The 17,222-nt window shown below is 39.0% G+C and overlaps 1 protein-coding gene across 1 annotated transcript; it reads right to left on the reverse strand.

The window, feature by feature from the left end:
• Nucleotides 1–44: 44 nt before the first annotated feature.
• TNFAIP1 (BTB/POZ domain-containing adapter for CUL3-mediated RhoA degradation protein 2) lies at nt 45–13,823 on the reverse strand. Its single transcript, XM_051212054.1, has 6 exons — nt 13,529–13,823; nt 10,733–11,147; nt 6,770–7,035; nt 4,851–4,903; nt 3,926–4,133; nt 45–1,042 (listed from the first exon to the last, which is right to left on the reverse strand). Exons 3-6 carry the CDS (start codon nt 6,923–6,925, stop codon nt 671–673), a joined length of 789 nt encoding a protein of 262 aa, XP_051072194.1. The 5' UTR covers nt 6,926–7,035; nt 10,733–11,147; nt 13,529–13,823; the 3' UTR covers nt 45–670.
• Between the last annotated feature and the right edge of the window lie 3,399 nt (nt 13,824–17,222).

Consider the following 17,222-nt stretch of genomic DNA (forward strand, 5'->3'; position numbering starts at 1 on the left):
ACTGGTCCCTGATTGTATTAAGTAATTCTTTACATTTAAAAGCGTTTTTCTGTGAAAGATTTTTATTTTTGGTAATTACAATTTATCGTCTGTTGGGTAAAGGAGATCTTGTACAGTTACAATAGTTATGATTAGTAGCATTTTTCTGTAAAAATGCTCAATACATAGTGATTTCATTGGAGTATAGCCTGTACCTTAACGTGCTGGCACAGTTCACTCGAGTAATTTATAGGAAAATCGGATAGATGCATAACTTTAACAGAATAAAGAAGGCATAACATCTACAAAAGGTAACATAAGGTGTCCCAATTTGATGTGTTTATCTTTAATGAGAAAAACAATTTTCCAGCTTTGGGTTTCATTTTTGAACAAATCATAAATAAGAAAAAACAATATCACATTTCGATTTCTGATGTATTTTGTCGCATAAATTATGCACTGGTTACTGAATATTTCTCATTCATGTATTGCACTTTACCGGGAATTCCGGTTTATTCGATTACCTAGAAGTGTGTGTACATAAACGCAGCAAAGTTGTAATGCAATAAGTAGGTAAGCCAATGGTTTTCTCGCACACAGCGATAAAATAAAAATGATATATATTGTTGATTGTCATCTGCAGTCATTTTTGGCGCTTTACAATTCGAAAGGAGTAGGTAATGAGCAAATATTAGCGCCTCCCAAGGCGAACTGATGCTCCGAACGAACTCCGAGAACTCCCAGCACTAAGTGGATTCCCATGGTTGTCTAGAAGACCAGTTGCGGTAGCTGGTCGTGCAGGTGGTATTGAAGTGCTCAAAAGGCTTCCTGTCGTTGTGGTATTGGTGGAGGATTGATCTAAATCTTGATCTTCTGTTTCCTGCTGCGAGTTGCTAGTAGTCCCGGGAACAGAGTAACTGACTAACGCACCACTAACTGAACCTGAAACACAATTTGCTTTCCGCATGGCAATTTCCAGAAGTTCTGCATCACTTAAATTTCGGCTTGCGACTGAAAGTAGTGAGAGCATTTCCTCATGAATACGTGATTCTGGGAATTCTACCTGGATAAATGTATAAAAACGAAAGCATCTGTGTAAATAAAAGCAAACTATACATGAATATAATTAAGATACACTACTTATTACGAAAAGTTAATAAATATGCAGTAAGAGATGGTTATTTAATAAACAGGTGTTAAAGTCTGTGGAATTTGGTATTTCTGAATGATTAGAGAAGTCTCGCCAAGTATAAATTACATATGCCAATTTCAACAACTAGTTCCTTTCACACCCTTTAAAGACGCTACATTTTTATGTTAAAATTCGTGCCAAAATCACCAGCGCTTGTGAAGCGCAGGTTACGGAACTTGCTGTACTAATAATCTGATATATATAATGAACTAGATCGATTGACTTTTCCATCGTAATTACTGAAATAATTTTGTAAGTAAAGGACTGCTCAGTATTTAAGAATTGTCATTATGGATGCACAGAAACGATTTATTACCGCCAAGTTTGTATTTTACCAGCAATACTTAATAAAATACCAACTGCCTGGAGGTCAGTCAGCTACAACGTACGATCAGGCACATATATGCATCGGTCCAAGTTGCCATAACCTCATGGTGGTAATATATAAAAGAAAGATTGCATATAAGGATATAATATACAGAGGAAAGAATTAGTTCGTAGAAAGAAAGATATGAAGCGATTTTAATCTCTTAGTTTAAGGGAAGACAGAGAGTGTATAGACCGATGCCGTTGTGATAGATTCTGAGCCATGTCACCAAGAGTCTCCAAACAATGGTTACAATAGTCATTCGGACCCCACCCAAGTAGTCTGCATCTCCAACATGGCTCAGACCGGAAGTTAGTGTCTTCAAGCACTGATACCACGTTTTGGTTTGGCCTCCAATAACTTTCTTCCAACCATCCCCTACACCGGTTAGCATTGCACGTCGTGGTAATTGGTGTCCAGGCATATGTAACACGTGGCCCAACCATCTCATTCGATGAAGATTTACAACCTCATCAACGATCGTTCCCTAATACCCTGCGTCTAACCTCACTATTACTTACCCGGTGATCCCAGCAGACGCCAGCAATACTTCTAAGGCATCTGTGGTCAAATACTAATAGCTTACGAGTATCTCCTACTCTTATTGGCCACGTTTCGCAGCCGTAAAGTAAGACAGAACGAACTGCCACTCAGTATACTCGTCTCTTAATTGATAGACGGATATCTCGCTCTCGCCATAAGTGACGTAAGGTGGCAGAAGCCAGACGAGATTCCCGAGTTCGTGCAGAAATTTCGTCAGACACCAACCCATTTGGGCTGATCAGACTTCCAAGATAAGTGGAGTTATCAACGCGTTCGACTACTTCACTCCCTATCCATAGTTCAAGTGTTGACGCAGGCCAGTGTTGAAGCAACAGTCTGCATTTAGAAGGGGAAAAACGCATCCCAAACATTCTGGCATTGTTGATCAGTGTTACCAAAAGACTCTGCACTTTAATAGCATCTTTACCAAATAGGACTATATCATCTGCATATTCTATGTCGATAAGTGGACCTCCTGGTAGGAGATTAATACCTGAAAATTCAGTCGACAAGAACGTTGTTTTCATCAGTAGGTCTATGATGATGTCGAACAAAAATGGAAATAATGGACAGTCTTACCGGACACCACTTGGGGTTGCAAAAGCAGATGACAGTTCTCCATAAGCTATGACTCGACTGGTAGTGTTCGAGTTAAAAGCCTTCACAAGGTTTATGTACTTCCGAGGTACGCCTTTCAATGACAGACACTGCCACAGAATTTCGCGATCAACAGAGTCAAATGCTGCTTTTAAGTCAAGAAAGACCACCATTGTCGGACGCCGATAAGCATGCCTGTGTTCCAGAACCTGACGAATGGTGAATATGTAGTCTATGCAGCCACGACCAGATCTGAAGCCAGCTTGATTCTCTCGTCTTTGCAGTTCACGAGTCTTAGTCAGGCGGCCGATAATCATTGAGGCTAGTGTTTTAGGTGCTATGTTAGTCAAACTAATCCCTCTATGGTTGTCACAGGATGATTTTGACCCTCTCTTGCATACTGGGACGATAAGTGATTGTGACCAGTTGCCTGAAGTAAAGGTTAACGGTTGGCCAAACTAAAGTAGGTGGTCTGTACCCACACTATTAAGATAATGAATCATGGCCCCAGGTAAAACAGAAACTGAAGTGCATTTGAAAACTAACTGAAATATGTACATAAGTGAGAGACTAAGAAGGGGAGTTGAAATGTTTAAGTCTTTAAGGGTAGAAACCAAAGAGCATGAGCGCTAGTTGAAGTTTCACGCAAAATTGCAAATCTGTTAGGCACAATGTGTGTGCTTAGCAGCAGTGAGAATGCAATACAACAAACTAATATTTCAACATTTAAAATGAATATATCATTAAAAGTTGGGGAACGCTGAAAGACGAAGAGTGTAGATACACAAAACACAAACGTAACAAAAATAAAGTCAATAAATACGAGATGGAAAGGATCAACCCAAAATCATTTGTTAAGTTTGTTCATTTATGGAGAGAATAAAGCAATGTAAAATACTTTCAAATATGAAAACCATGGTTTTTAGTTCGAACCACTATACGTAAAAGGAAAGTTTGGACCCTGTCGGTAAATAATATACATAATATACATATTTTATTCGAACTTAAGGAATGCATATAAGGCACTACATTAACAAATAACTTTAAGTCCATCCAACAGTTGTCTCTGTAAGTTTTGACGGTATTCCTAGACCATCCAAAGTATTGTATATCAAGAATGATTTAAACTCATGACAGAAAATTTGTAGGTCAGTTGCCTGAATCATAATCTACTGACAACTCAAGATGCATAGGGTCCCATACACACTATTAGTGCCAAAATTTCACAAATAAGTAGTAAGATTTACCTTTATAAGACGCTTTTCTGATGAGTAATGAATAGCTATACAGTCTATACTTTTCAAACGATGACCCCGACAGTAATAGCTCCATTCACAAATTTCATTCTGCTCACTTTTATCACGAACATCCTTCACGAATAACACAGTAGCAGGAAACATAAGAGCATATTTCTCCAGACATTCAATATTGCGCAAGAGATTGTCGTGTGAATTACTGTATATGGTAGTGAGAGAAATAAATTTAAAATCATTAAAGTAGATATTAACATCCATTGGCAAAGGAAATGTGTAACCAAATACGCTTCTTTATGAAGCCTGAAATATATGGTGTACAATTAAAATTGTAAAGCATGGTTAGCAAGAAGTGCGTTAGGAAGAGTAATAAATCATTACATCCAAAATAATCCATTGTGAGGATAGAAACATCTTAAGTTGAATTCGTAATAACTAAGTGAACTATCTAAACAGATTTGGAACAAGCCCCAGTTGTTTGATAGCCAACTTGAAGATTTTATTGGCTACCTTATGAATTACGCACTAAATTTGTTGCTCCAGAAAAATCAGACTAATTTAAATATGATAGTCGTTTGCTTGTATACCAGTGTCCGCACTCACTTTGTCGGGTTGGGGCATACTTTGTTATTCTCTGTAAAGATAAAAATTATCATCTATCCGGTTCCTAAGCTGAAAACAGACTTACATGAAATTACCACGTTTCTCTATTACTACACTAATCATATAAAAATACATTATAGTGGACATTAAGATAACAATTATAAAAATGATATTCGTTAATATAAAACAGCAGTTTATTTAATTTCTACAGGTAACTGGTGCTGGATATAACGAAAACTGTCAGTAGACAAGTGTAAGGTTACTAATAACAAGTACTAACGAAATCACCGCGCAAAACCTTTGTATTAGGACTTACCTTGTGTATGAAAACACGTTATTATACCGGTTCATTGTAAGTTTAACAACAGGCTAGAAAGAACGAAAAAAAGAAATACTAATCTGGAGATTAGCAAATAGCATACATTTTTATTTTGTCGAAAAACTATAAGTAGGGTAATCATTTACTTATAAACAGACAAAGGTTTTGCCGTAGTAGTTTCTTATATCATATTATTAAGCAAATACTTTAGTTTTAAATATATACTATATTTTAACAAAGTTTTAGCAGTTACAATAATTCAGCATCAGTATATGAATAATGACACAGGTTTTTATTAGCTCGTACATTAAAACACCTACCCAGAAATATTAAAGGTTAAATAAATCGTGTGCCATCACTGGGAGTTTTGTTATCTGAGCTAGGTAGTTTGGTCGTGAAGTCTTCATTGTTCTTCTGAACAACATCGGCTTCAAAAACTTCATGTAAAGGTGGAGAATCTGCATTTCTCCACATATGGTTCTCAACTTGTCCTGCCAACCTCGATCTTGATTGGTTATTGTTGACCCTTAACCCATCATTATCTGTCTCTTTATTTTGATTGTATCTCCCTTTGATCTGATTCTTGGTCCTATATTTGTCCATGATTTTTCTGATTGGTTGATAGGTTGGATCGATCCCGATGTGTTTGTTGATTGCTGACTTACCTAAGTGCCAAGATTCTGAAAATTCCCTGGTATTTTTAGTATTCTATCTATCCAAGATTGCAACATTTTTCCAGTCAAATATATGTCTACACGTATTGATATAAGCGAAGATATGTCATGGGGTTCGGCAGGACAAAGTGAGACATGTGGAGAAATACGAATACTCCACTTCTGCTGATGCTGTTCAGAAGAATAATGAAAGCACGACAACCAAACCATCCAGCTCAGGAAACGAAACTTAACCACGATCATCCACCTGAGCTACAAATCTCCACCATTTCAAAACCATATGATTGTGTTAAATTAAAAGATAAAAATGAATAACGAGATCGATAACTTATAGCTCGAGATTTTTGGGATGTAGATGGAAAGTTAGCATCAATACAATTAGCTGAATAGACTTTGCATAAGATAAGATTATTCTATAGCTCTATTAGGAAAGTGAGTGGAATCTAGGAAATTTCACACACGTGAGATACTATGACACATTAACACTGTCTGACTGAATCATTCTATAAATAGATTTTAAAATATAGAACGCTCCTAGGTTAGAACTTGATTTCTAAAAAAGATTGTACACCTTATCATCCTTTAACCATAGTGATGAAATTTAAGTCAACCAGAGTCTGTGAGCAAACGAGTAATCCAGGAAAAGCTCAAATTCATTACCGTCATCAGCGACTAAGTTGAATACAAACATTTAACGAATCATTCCGGAATGCCTATGAATGTCGTCAGGTCGTATCAGTACCAAATAGTGCATTTGAATAACCACGTACATGATCATGTGCTAGACTGAGTTATATCTGTTCCAGAAGAGAGTACTTAAGCCCTAAAACATCCCTAGATGAATCTTGAGATCATTCTTCTTATAAAACTGTAAGTCCTCGAGTACAAGGCCCTTAGTATCATGATATCTAGACTAGAAGCTTCAAGACTATGCATTGTCACAATACCAGAAAATATGATGAAAAGAGGTGTGTAGGTTAATTAATATGTTGCGTCTTCAACAAACAAGTGAAGACAGAACCGATACATTCCCGACTACCAGCTTTGAAATAAATAAACCTTCGTTTGTCGGCAGAACAATTACTATTTGAACAAATAATAAACACTAAAGGATGTATGGCATAAATCCTCGTAAACCAGTTCGAGTTTAAAGTGAATTTCATAGCATGTTAATAATACTGCCATTCATACGCATAGAATAGCAACATATTTAAAGGAGTTACCCGAATAACCTATACTTACCTTACGGGTAGTAGAAAGCAAAGATTTTGCTGCATTAGGACATTTGACGATAATAATGGTTGCACGATTTTGAAGGTCTTCGTAATTTGTCAAACGACCAAGCGCCTCTTCACATGCTAAACATAAACCTTTAACGCAGAAATATTTGGCTTCCATAGCTAGTTCTTCTAACTCTTTCCTATTTTCTGGCAGAGGGGCTGAACCATCTCGAATATAGTTCAAGATCGTCCCAAAATGTTTGCCACTACGGTCAATAAGTACCCAGCCTAAAAATAAGAACCGATACCCTCTGGTTATAAGAAAGATTAATATTCACAAATGCTACATTTAACTACCAAAATGTTCGGAAGCGCAATGTGGGTAGGAAATGCACTGGCATGCGTAACCAACAAACAATAAGGCTTAAATAAAGGTTGAATATATATAATCTCGCGACTAATTATCCTATCTGATGTCATATTTGCAAGTTTCTAGTCTTCATAAATATTTGTCTGTCTTTTAATATTGACTGGTTTCTGTAAACCAAGCTTTTGTGTGTCACTGAATAATAAATGTTAACTCAACATTAGATACCGATGCCAAGGCTGAACTTGACCGAAGCTGTTACCTTGACGCGGTGGTCGGGCTTGCCTATCGTGATGACCCAACAGAGCTATATTGGCTGGAACATATGTTCCTGTAGGTTCTACCATGTCAGGCAGGTCGATTGGAGAACGGTAAGACTAAAAGCAGCAACTCAAGGTCTGGGGGCGAAGTCGTACTCAGTCAGTAATAACGTAGAACTTCGTACGTACGTACATCAGTTCGAGTTGCCACACCACCTTAACACAGAGATGCAGTTGTCGATTCAAATCCCGTAGTGGTAGAGGTAGCAAGAGTATAAGCAGTAATCGTCTCTGCCTAATCTCCCACTGACTGCAGCTCAGATGATGTAAAAGATGAGTTTTACAGAAAGCTCTCCGACCTTCTTCGAAAACTAGGCGCTCGGATGTAGTAATAATGGCCGGTGACTTTAATGCTCAAGTAGGTAAACTAAGCGATGGGGAAAGACACCTAGGTGGATCTTATGGTGTCGTGGCTCAAAGAACAGATAATGGCGACCGTCTGTTGCAGCTATGCTCAGATAACCGCCTCTTCCTTGCAAATACTAACTTTAAGCATAAGGAAAAACATCTTTTAACATGGCGACCCCCTAATTCGTCCCAACGTTGGACCCAAATAGATCACATCGCTATCAGCCACCGATGGAGGGGCTCGATAGAAGACTGTCGCTCATTTTGGAGCACATGCTTAGGTTCAGATCATGCTCTAGTACGAGCGCGTATCTGTCTGCGTCTTACTGGACGTAGGAAAGACGCTGCAAGGAAACCTCTTAGGGCCCTACTTAATGATAGTCAAGCTAAGAGTATATTTCAGGAACAACTAGGAAAACAATTAGGCAGCCATGTATGTGATGCCCACCCCGATGCAGCATGGAATGATATCCGAAAAGCTGTGGAAACAGCAGTGATATCTGCTAGTAAGGTAAACCGCAAGGTTAAGGAGCAACACTGGATCTCAGCAGCATCTATTGCACTGATAGATGCTCGGAAACTCATTCCACCTGGCTCTGAACATTGTGAAGAGCGGAGTCAGCTTAAGCGCAAGCTGACAAGAAGTCTACGCAATGATCGTGAACAGTGGTGGGTAGCGAAAGCAGGAGAGATGGAAAAGGCAGCGGCAATAGGTAATAGCAGACAATTGTTCAGACTTGTTAAGGAAACCGGTATTAGGAAACCGACTGTTAGCGAAACACTCTGAGAGAAAGATGGACACATTATACATTCTCGATCCAGGGGATTGTATCGATGGGCAGAACACTTTAGGGATCAGTTCAAGTGGCCTTCAGCCACACTTCGGTTTCCCACGATCTCCAGTCAACCTGAATGGCAAGTTAATGTAGGTCCTCCGACTCTTTACGAAGTTGAAAAAGCTATAGGAAATCTGAAGCGAGGGAGAGCAGCAGGCCCTGACAAGTTTACTCCTGAGATTTTTAAGGATGGTGGTTCAGTATTAGCAGTGAGATTAACTGAGGTCTTAGGTAGAATTTGGGAACCGGACGTAATCCCATCTGACTGGTCTCAATCACTGATTGTGCCAGTCTATAAGAAAGGACAAAAGTCCTCTTGTGACAATCACAGAGGAATCAGTTTGACAAATATTAGCTTCAATAATACTTCGACGCCTAACTAAAGCTCGTGAAGAACAGGCTAGAGAAAACCAGGCTGGTTTTCGACCTGGACGTGGTTGTATAGACCAGATATTCACACTACGTCAGGTCCTAGAACACAGACACACGTTCAGACGCCACACAATCGTAGTATTTCTCGATCTTAAGGCGTCATTCGACTCTGTCGATCGTAAGGTTCTATGACAGTGTTTGTCACTGAAAGGAGTACCAAAGAAGTACATTAACCTTATAAAGGCTCTCTACTCGAACACAACTAGCCGAGTCAAAGCTTATGGCGAACTGTCATCAGAATTGATTACCTCAAGTGGTGTTCGTCAGGGCTGTCCACTCTCTCTATTCTTGTTCAACTTTGTCGTCGACGTACTTTTAGAGATAACATTTTCCTCGTCTAGATTTCCAGGGGTTGAACTTCTATCGGGAGGTTCACTTGTTGACTTAGAATATGCTAATGACATAGTTTTATTTGGCGAAGACGCTGACAAAATGCAGAGTCTTCTGACCACTCTAAGCAACAATGCAAGCATGTTCGGGATGCGATTCTCCCCCTCGAAATGCGAAATGTTGCTTCAAGATTGGGTTGCATTGACACCCGAACTAATGATAGGGAGTGAAGTAATTGAGTGTGTCGATCGCTTCACTTATCTTGGAAGTCTCATCAGCCCTTGTGGTCTGGTGTGTGACGAAATCTCAGCACGGATACAGAAGGCTCGACTAGCTTTTACCAACTTGCGTCATTTATGGCGTAGGCGAGATATCCGTCTATCAACCAAAGAACGGGTTTACTGCGCAGCAGTTCGTTCCGTCCTACTTTATGGCAGTGAAACATGGCCGGTAAGAGTAGAGGATATTCGCAGGTTACTAGTATTTGATCATAGGTGTCTTCGAAATATTGCTCGTATATCCTGGGACCACCGAGTAAGTAACGCAGTTGTTAGGAAACGGGTACTAGGTAAGGATGGCAAATCAATTGATGAAGTAGTGAAACTTCATCAGTTGAGATGGCTGGGACACGTGTTACGTATGCCCAACGACCGACTTCCTCGACGTGCGATGTTTTCTGGTGTAGGAGTAGGTTGGAAGAAAGCAAGGGGCGGCCAGACCAAAACATGGCACAAGTCCATGAAGTCATTGACAAGTGGACTGAGTCATGTTGGCAGGTGTAGACTACCTGGTTGGGGACCGCGAGATGATAGCAACCGATGGTTAGAGACCCTGAATGACATGGCTGAAAATCGTTTGAAATGGCGCAAGTGCATCCACTCTTTGTGTTCTCTCAAATTCTAATCTTCTGAATTCTTCATGTCCCTTTTTTTCTCTTTCCAAATTTATTTCACCGGATTATTTTTTTGAATATCATCTTCGAACCCTAATTTTTCTGATTACAGCTTATAATTTTACTATATCTAGTACTACAGGATTTGAATCGACCACTACATCTGTGTGCTAATGTGGTGTGGCAACTCGAACTGGTGTACGTACGTACGAAGTTCTACGTTGTTACTGATTGACTGTTTAAAATAAATTGAGCACTGGGCAGGAAATTAATAACAATTAAATATGTCACGATATTCCAATGAGTAGAAACTTGTTCTTCTGACATTTTGTGACCTAATTTAAGTCACTTATTAAGAGTAAATAAATAAATAACCGAGATAAATTCATACAAGTCTGAATAGTACAAAAGAAATAAAGCAGAATATTTTTAATACAGTTAACATCATAACAGCCCTTACCATATCAATGTCATGTTATTTCTGGTCAAGGAGACTCTGTATGAGACGTCACTGTGTTTATGATGCTGGGTATGGAAAGTGAATAATTTGTAGTATGAAGTAATGAAGTTAAAATGTTGAGTGTATAGAAACATGGTTGTTCGGGAAAACAGTACAAGTTTGATGAATAGTTAGGCCTTCTTTCCTGTTGAGGGCAGAAAAATTAAGCCTCTCACCTGAATCACTTCGATATTTTCAATATTGACTTGGTGGTTATTGAAAATATTATGTATCGCCATTAGTGATTTGACTTGTGAATTATCCACCTCTATAGGATTATTAGGTCTTTTAGTGTAGCTCAAGTGTTCTTTAGCACGAGTCAAGATTTCACAAGAAACTTCCAATGAAGAGAACATCGCAATCGACAGAGCCTAACCTGTAGACACAATTTTGTGTGGAAGTAAAGGGGATCTTATCTTCAATTCTAAATAAAATGTTTTGTTGTGTTTGTTGCTTTATAGAAAGTTTTATTACAACATTAAAGCTATTTATTTAACGACAGACCGATGACATTAACAGGTTCTTTTCGAGTTGGAAATATTGCCATACTTTAAGAAAAATTAGTTGGCTCCTCGATAGAAATACTTTTAAAACTTTTTTTAGTTTGATTGTGAAATGTTTTCTGAATGTTTTAAATAAGTATGAAATCGCAAGGGCAAACAAATGCATTTTTTGGTGCTCTCGTTTTTAAAAATGGTGTTTTTTTCACTAGTTGACAAATGGATGATATCCAAGTCAAGTTTTGTCTGAATGCCGTGGCTTTTAATTGGAAATGGAATTCCCATACTGAAAGACCGACTGACTGTTTATCACGGTTGTTTAAAATACACGTAACTTGAGGCAATTAGAAATGGGACTGAACCGGTTATCTTTAAAAGTCTTTAAAAAGTAACTGACGATTAGACTGAAAAAACACTGGTTGGAGTGCTGGCACCTTTTACTTGGAAGTTTTCAACCGACGATTTTTCTAGTTTGTGAAGACGAATATCCTCATATCAGTTATTAGAAGCCAACTTAAGTAACAAATTCTTAGGTTATAGAATTTCTAACTAGAGCCATAGGAAAACGGTGATGAAATTAGGCGAAACTTGTTTTCAACTAAGTCACAAATTTACCATCTGTAAAGACTACACGATAAAAATTTACCAGCACCAGACTTCTGAAACACTTTTTAATATGACGGCTACTTATAAATAGCAAATTAGTCCCAAGTTCTTACAAGTGTTGTGAGAGCATATTACATCACTAAATACTACTAATTTAGGCACTGATGGTTGTACACTGAAGTGGTAAAAATTATACAGACCCTTTACATTGGGTGATGCTTGTTGAAGACACAATATTCAATTCCATAGACTTTATCACGCTTACAAATGTAATGAATATATTGGGTTTTCAGTTGATATCTAAAAGTACTTTTCTCTGTACAAGTACATAATAGTTTTGTTACGTGTGGATGCTAATAAAATAAGTCAAATATTTCGAGCAAAAGCTTTAGAACAAAGTACTTCCCAACCTAAAGCGCTATCTCAGTCATTTATGGCCAGTTTATTTATTTATTTGAACACATAAATATTGGTACAAGAGAGCGCCAATATATATGCGCCAGTGCACAGCTCGAGATAAGGTATTGAACAAATTAAACCCACTGACAATTTGACTCAGCCGAATCACAGTAACCATATATATTTTATTTAAATTTCCTGTGGGCTTTTTCATTTATTGAATTAACGTGTTCACCAACTGCTTGAGCGTGAGTTACACGGATAATAATAGTACCCGGTTGCCCAAACCGAAGAGGGTGAGGGAGGGTACGATATTAAAAACACGGAAGTTTATTGCTTCAACTGCTACGTCACCGATGGGCAAAGAAATTATAGGCTGTACGTTTTCAATCTAGGAGTACCATAATCAACAGATTGGTGAGCTCTGTCTTTTCAAGATTATAAGATTATTCTAGATTTTGTCTCCCAAGCTGAAATCATGAACTGTTCATAGCTAAACCCCCATTAAAAACTTGGAAGCATTAGATGGCCATTTTGTCTTAGTATGGGACTCCCCAACAATTTTTACTCAAGTCCCCGTACATGAGAATCGAATCCATGGCCTTTGGTCTAGAAAGTAAAAGCTCGAACTCCATACCACTGAGCTGGTATCTAATGGTGTCAATATCTAGCTCTAGGTAATGCAATCTTCACTCATCGCTCGCTTTATGGTTTCAGTGGAATCCTACAACCTTCATAACTTCATAGATACGATTATCATGTACTCACAAGTGACTAGCTTGAAGAGAAATTTCGAAAAATATAGTGAGAAGTTATGACCAGTAGAATCTAGCCTTGTCAGGTACGAGGGAAATACTGGCCAAGGACAACAGATGGTTGCGTAAAATATTATACTGATTACAGTCAAACTTAAGCATTATTCGATCCCGGTTCAGTGACCTGATAGTTGAGCGCTGGCACGCGAGACTGATAATTGTGACCCTGACTCCAGTCGACGTCAATGAGGATTGCTGAGAAATCCCATACTAGAATAAGACAGCCGTCCAATACTTACAGGTTTTCAATGGTGGTCTAGATATGACCAGTTCATGATGGGTATGGTTTTCGCCCTTTTACAACCGTCAGTTTGATCTAGAAAATTCCATTTCCAAAGATCGTAAACCACAACACATTTCGTTTAGGCGAAAAGTATAACATGCACAGATTGTACGTTATAAGTGCGTAAAAGGACAAACCTAGTTAATAAACTTACCGTCATCATCAGTTTTAACTTCCATTCGACCACTAAACATTGCAGTAAGCATTGTGCCACCGCGTAGAAGCGTTCCAATAGTGGTATAGAACAAGCATCCACCGACATTAAGCTTAACGTAACTATTGAGGCGCTCTACAGTACCCGACTCCGCAGACATTTTAAAAGAGCAAAAACCCTGCCTTTCGAATCTTCCCCAATATATCCTATTCAATATCCAATTAGCGGAATAAGGACAACTGTTCAGTCTTCAGTCTTCAGTAATAAGGATAGGAGGTCTGTCGACCTATATTAATCCTTGCAGTTTGTAATGCTGTGGAGGTCCAATCTCGTTTTGAATATATTAACAGACGGTGCTGATATTACGTGTTCCGGTAGGGAATTCCAGTAATTCACTACTCGGTGCGAGAAACGGAACTCCAGACGTAAACGGTTTGATCTCGGTTTTTGAACTTTCTTCGAATGTCCTCTCAAATGATCGGTTCTAGACGGAAGCAAAAGATAAGACATGTTAATACCAAGGTCATCGTTCAGTATACGATAAGCCAATATTAGATCACCCCGTACTCTACGGTAAGATAACGGAAATAAGTTAAGGTGTCTCAGTCTGTCTTCATAAGATAGGCCAGATAGACCCTGTACCATCTTAGTACCTCGTCGTTGGACTCTTTCTAGCATATCTGCTTCATATTTGAAACAAGGACTCGCTGCTTGAATCCCGTATTCTAAATGTGGTCGCACATAAATCGGGTATAGTAATCCAAACATTTCATCATCTAAATACTGAAAAGACCTACGAATTGACCATGATACCCTATAGCCTTTTGCAGCAGCAGCCTTACAGTGACTAGTCGTTTTGAGATCATTGCTTAATATAACTCCTAAGTCTTTATAGTTTCTTGCTTTGGGTAGCACGAATCCACGTAGTGTATAGTCGTACGATTCATCAGAGTTATTTAACTTCATCACTACACTCTTATTAGGATTTACTTCTAGTGACCACCTGTCTAACCATGCCACCAATGAGCTAAGATCGTCCTGTAATACTATTCTGTCCGACATACTATGTATGGGTCTCCAAATCTTTATGTCATCAGCGAAGAGTAGAACGGATGATTTTGCTACAGTCGGCAATTCACTTACATAAAGTAAAAAGAGAAGAGGACCTAGGATTGTACCTTGGGGAACCCCACTTTTTACAGGTACCCACGAGGAGAGAGCCCCATTAACCCCTACCTTTGTCTCCTGTCATGGAGAAAGTTACTTATCCAATCGACGACTGTGTTATGGATTCCAAAACGTTTCAGTTTGAATTTAAGACCAGAGTGTGAAACCTTATCAAAGGCTTCACTTAGATCTATGAAAATTACATCCACAGGAGCATTCCGATCCTTTGTCGCAGCCCACTCTTCTCGTGCAATGAGAAGATTTGTCAAGCAAGATAGGCCTTTCCGAAAACCATGTTGTGCCCTGGAGAAAAGATTTTGCCCTTCAACATAGTTTATAACAGCTATCCGAATGATTTTCTCCATCAGTTTCACAACTGCACTAGTTAAGCTAACGGGTCTATAGTTACTAACTAAATCCCTACTCCCAGCCTTATACACCGGACTTATTATGGCGTCTTTCCAGTCTCTAGGATGTCTGGACTGTCTCAGAGACATGTCGAATAGTATCGCTAATGGTTCAGCAATTTCATCTGATATGGCTTTCATAATCCTAGGATGAATATCATCAGGACCACTGGACTTATCAGGTTTGAGATGCTGAAGTAGCCTTAAAACAGTATCTTTCTCAATGACTACAGGATCCATCAGCGAGCCGTCACGGTCACGATGAATCATTGGTCGTTCCTCATTACCGATAGAAAACACTTTACTAAAATATTCCGATAAAGCTTCAGCTTTTTCGGCATCATTCTCTGCTAAGATTAACGGATTGTCTCGTATCAAAAGTGATGGAATTCCATCGCTTCTCTTAGTTCGCCTTTTTATATACGAGAATAACCGTTTCGGACTATATCTAGAATCCCTAACCAATTGTTTTTCGTATGAATGTCTAGTCTTGCTTATTAACGCTTTACAGGCATTCGTAATCTTACAATAACTGGATCTGTATTGTTCTAAGCCAGTAGAGATGAACATATTCCAGTGATTCTTCCTTTTTCTAAGGAGTTTCCTGACCGTTTTAGTTATCCATGGTGGACTATTATTCGGTCTTCGCGGTACCAGGTATGGTATGAACGGGGACGTAACTAGTCTAAATTTACCTTTAAATACAGACCATGCTTCTTCAACTGATATGCTAGTATCTACTAACCAATCTGTCTCAGTAGCGCATTCCTGAATGGCTGATATGTTAGCTTTCCATACATTTGGGCGCGGTGTAACCTGATCGTATAACATGTCCCTAGTTCTAAACGCGAATGACAAAACAGCGTGATCGCTGTTTACTAACGGTGGAAGAATATTTAAGTCGACAATATCCTCAGTCTCATGAGTGATTACCACATCCAGCAGAGAAGAACCCTGGTTAACACCAAAACGTGTGGGTTGGGATACATGCTGCACTAGTGCATGCTCCATTATTGTTATCAGTAACCTACTAACAAAGGAGTTTATAGATCCTTCTGTGGTCATATCAGTCCAACTAATATCAGGTGCGTTAAAGTCTCCTATTATCAAGCACCTGGTATTATCACTTCAAAGATGAATGTGCTCTAAAACAAAGTCATCAGCTAAGCAGATTGGGCTCCGATAGATGACATCTAGCATAAATGTACTACATCCTATTGCCAACTTACAGCTAATGACTTCACAAGTGCCGCTATCATGGGATTCGCTAGTAGAGGAGCGGATATTTATGCCATTGGCTATATATAACAGGACGCCGCCTCCTTTTCTACATCTATGTCTATCACTCCTGATGCAATGGTATCCGGATAATTCTGGAGTAATGTCTAAGTCATGGACTAACCAAGTTTCTGTCACTGCTACTATGAGTGGCTTTAACCTGTCTACTAGTGCTTCTAGTTCATAGAACTTATTTCGTAAACTACGAGCGTTGGCATATAAAACTCCTAAGTAGAACAGCCTATCCACACAGGCCTTGGTAGCATTCGCTTCCAAGACCTGACTATCCATAAACCCACTAGTCGGAGATTTTCCTCGCCGTTTTGCCGACGGGTTTCAAGTTCAGCTAGTGCTTTCTTCCTCTTTATTCTATCTTCGAGAGACATGTCAGGTCTAACTCGGATGTCAGAATTGTCGTGACAACGAGCGCTACTTAACAAGAGATCCCGTTGCTTCTCCGATCCTAGGATTACCTTAAGGAGTCTGCATGGACGGGGTTCAACATTGTCCTCGGTCCTCTTGCCTATTCTTACCAATTTTTTGACCCGAACTCCTTTGGAGTTATCTGGTAAAATACTACGAATGTATTCTCCTAGCTTTTCTAAGTCATGCGCGTGTCTAATTTTCGGATCAGGGTCGTTTGACTCCCGCAATTTGCTCACAATAATATTCGATGTTATTAGATTTTTCTTCTCAGTCACGCCAGGATGGGTTTCACTCTTACCTTCAGATTTTGGTAGTGCAATTTGTGGCTCACAATTTGGGTCCACCAATGAGTTACTAACTACCTGTGTACTGCTTACAGCTTTTTTCTTTTCGTTTCGTTTCCTACGTACCGTAGT

The sequence above is a fragment of the Schistosoma haematobium genome, chromosome ZW, assembly GCF_000699445.3.
Source record: "Schistosoma haematobium chromosome ZW, whole genome shotgun sequence".
In the NCBI taxonomy this organism is placed as follows: domain Eukaryota; kingdom Metazoa; phylum Platyhelminthes; class Trematoda; order Strigeidida; family Schistosomatidae; genus Schistosoma; species Schistosoma haematobium.

Excerpts from the sequence above, each read along its gene's own strand:
- TNFAIP1 (XM_051212054.1), bottom strand. The coding sequence starts at position 6,925 with ATGGAAGCCAAATATTTCTGCGTTAAAGGTTTATGTTTAGCATGTGAA. Across the intron at positions 4,134-4,850 it reads AACGTGTTTTCATACACAAG|TAATTCACACGACAATCTCT; the intron begins GTAAGTCCTAAT and ends TACCATATACAG. Across the intron at positions 1,043-3,925 it reads CAGAAAAGCGTCTTATAAAG|GTAGAATTCCCAGAATCACG; the intron begins GTAAATCTTACT and ends ACATTTATCCAG.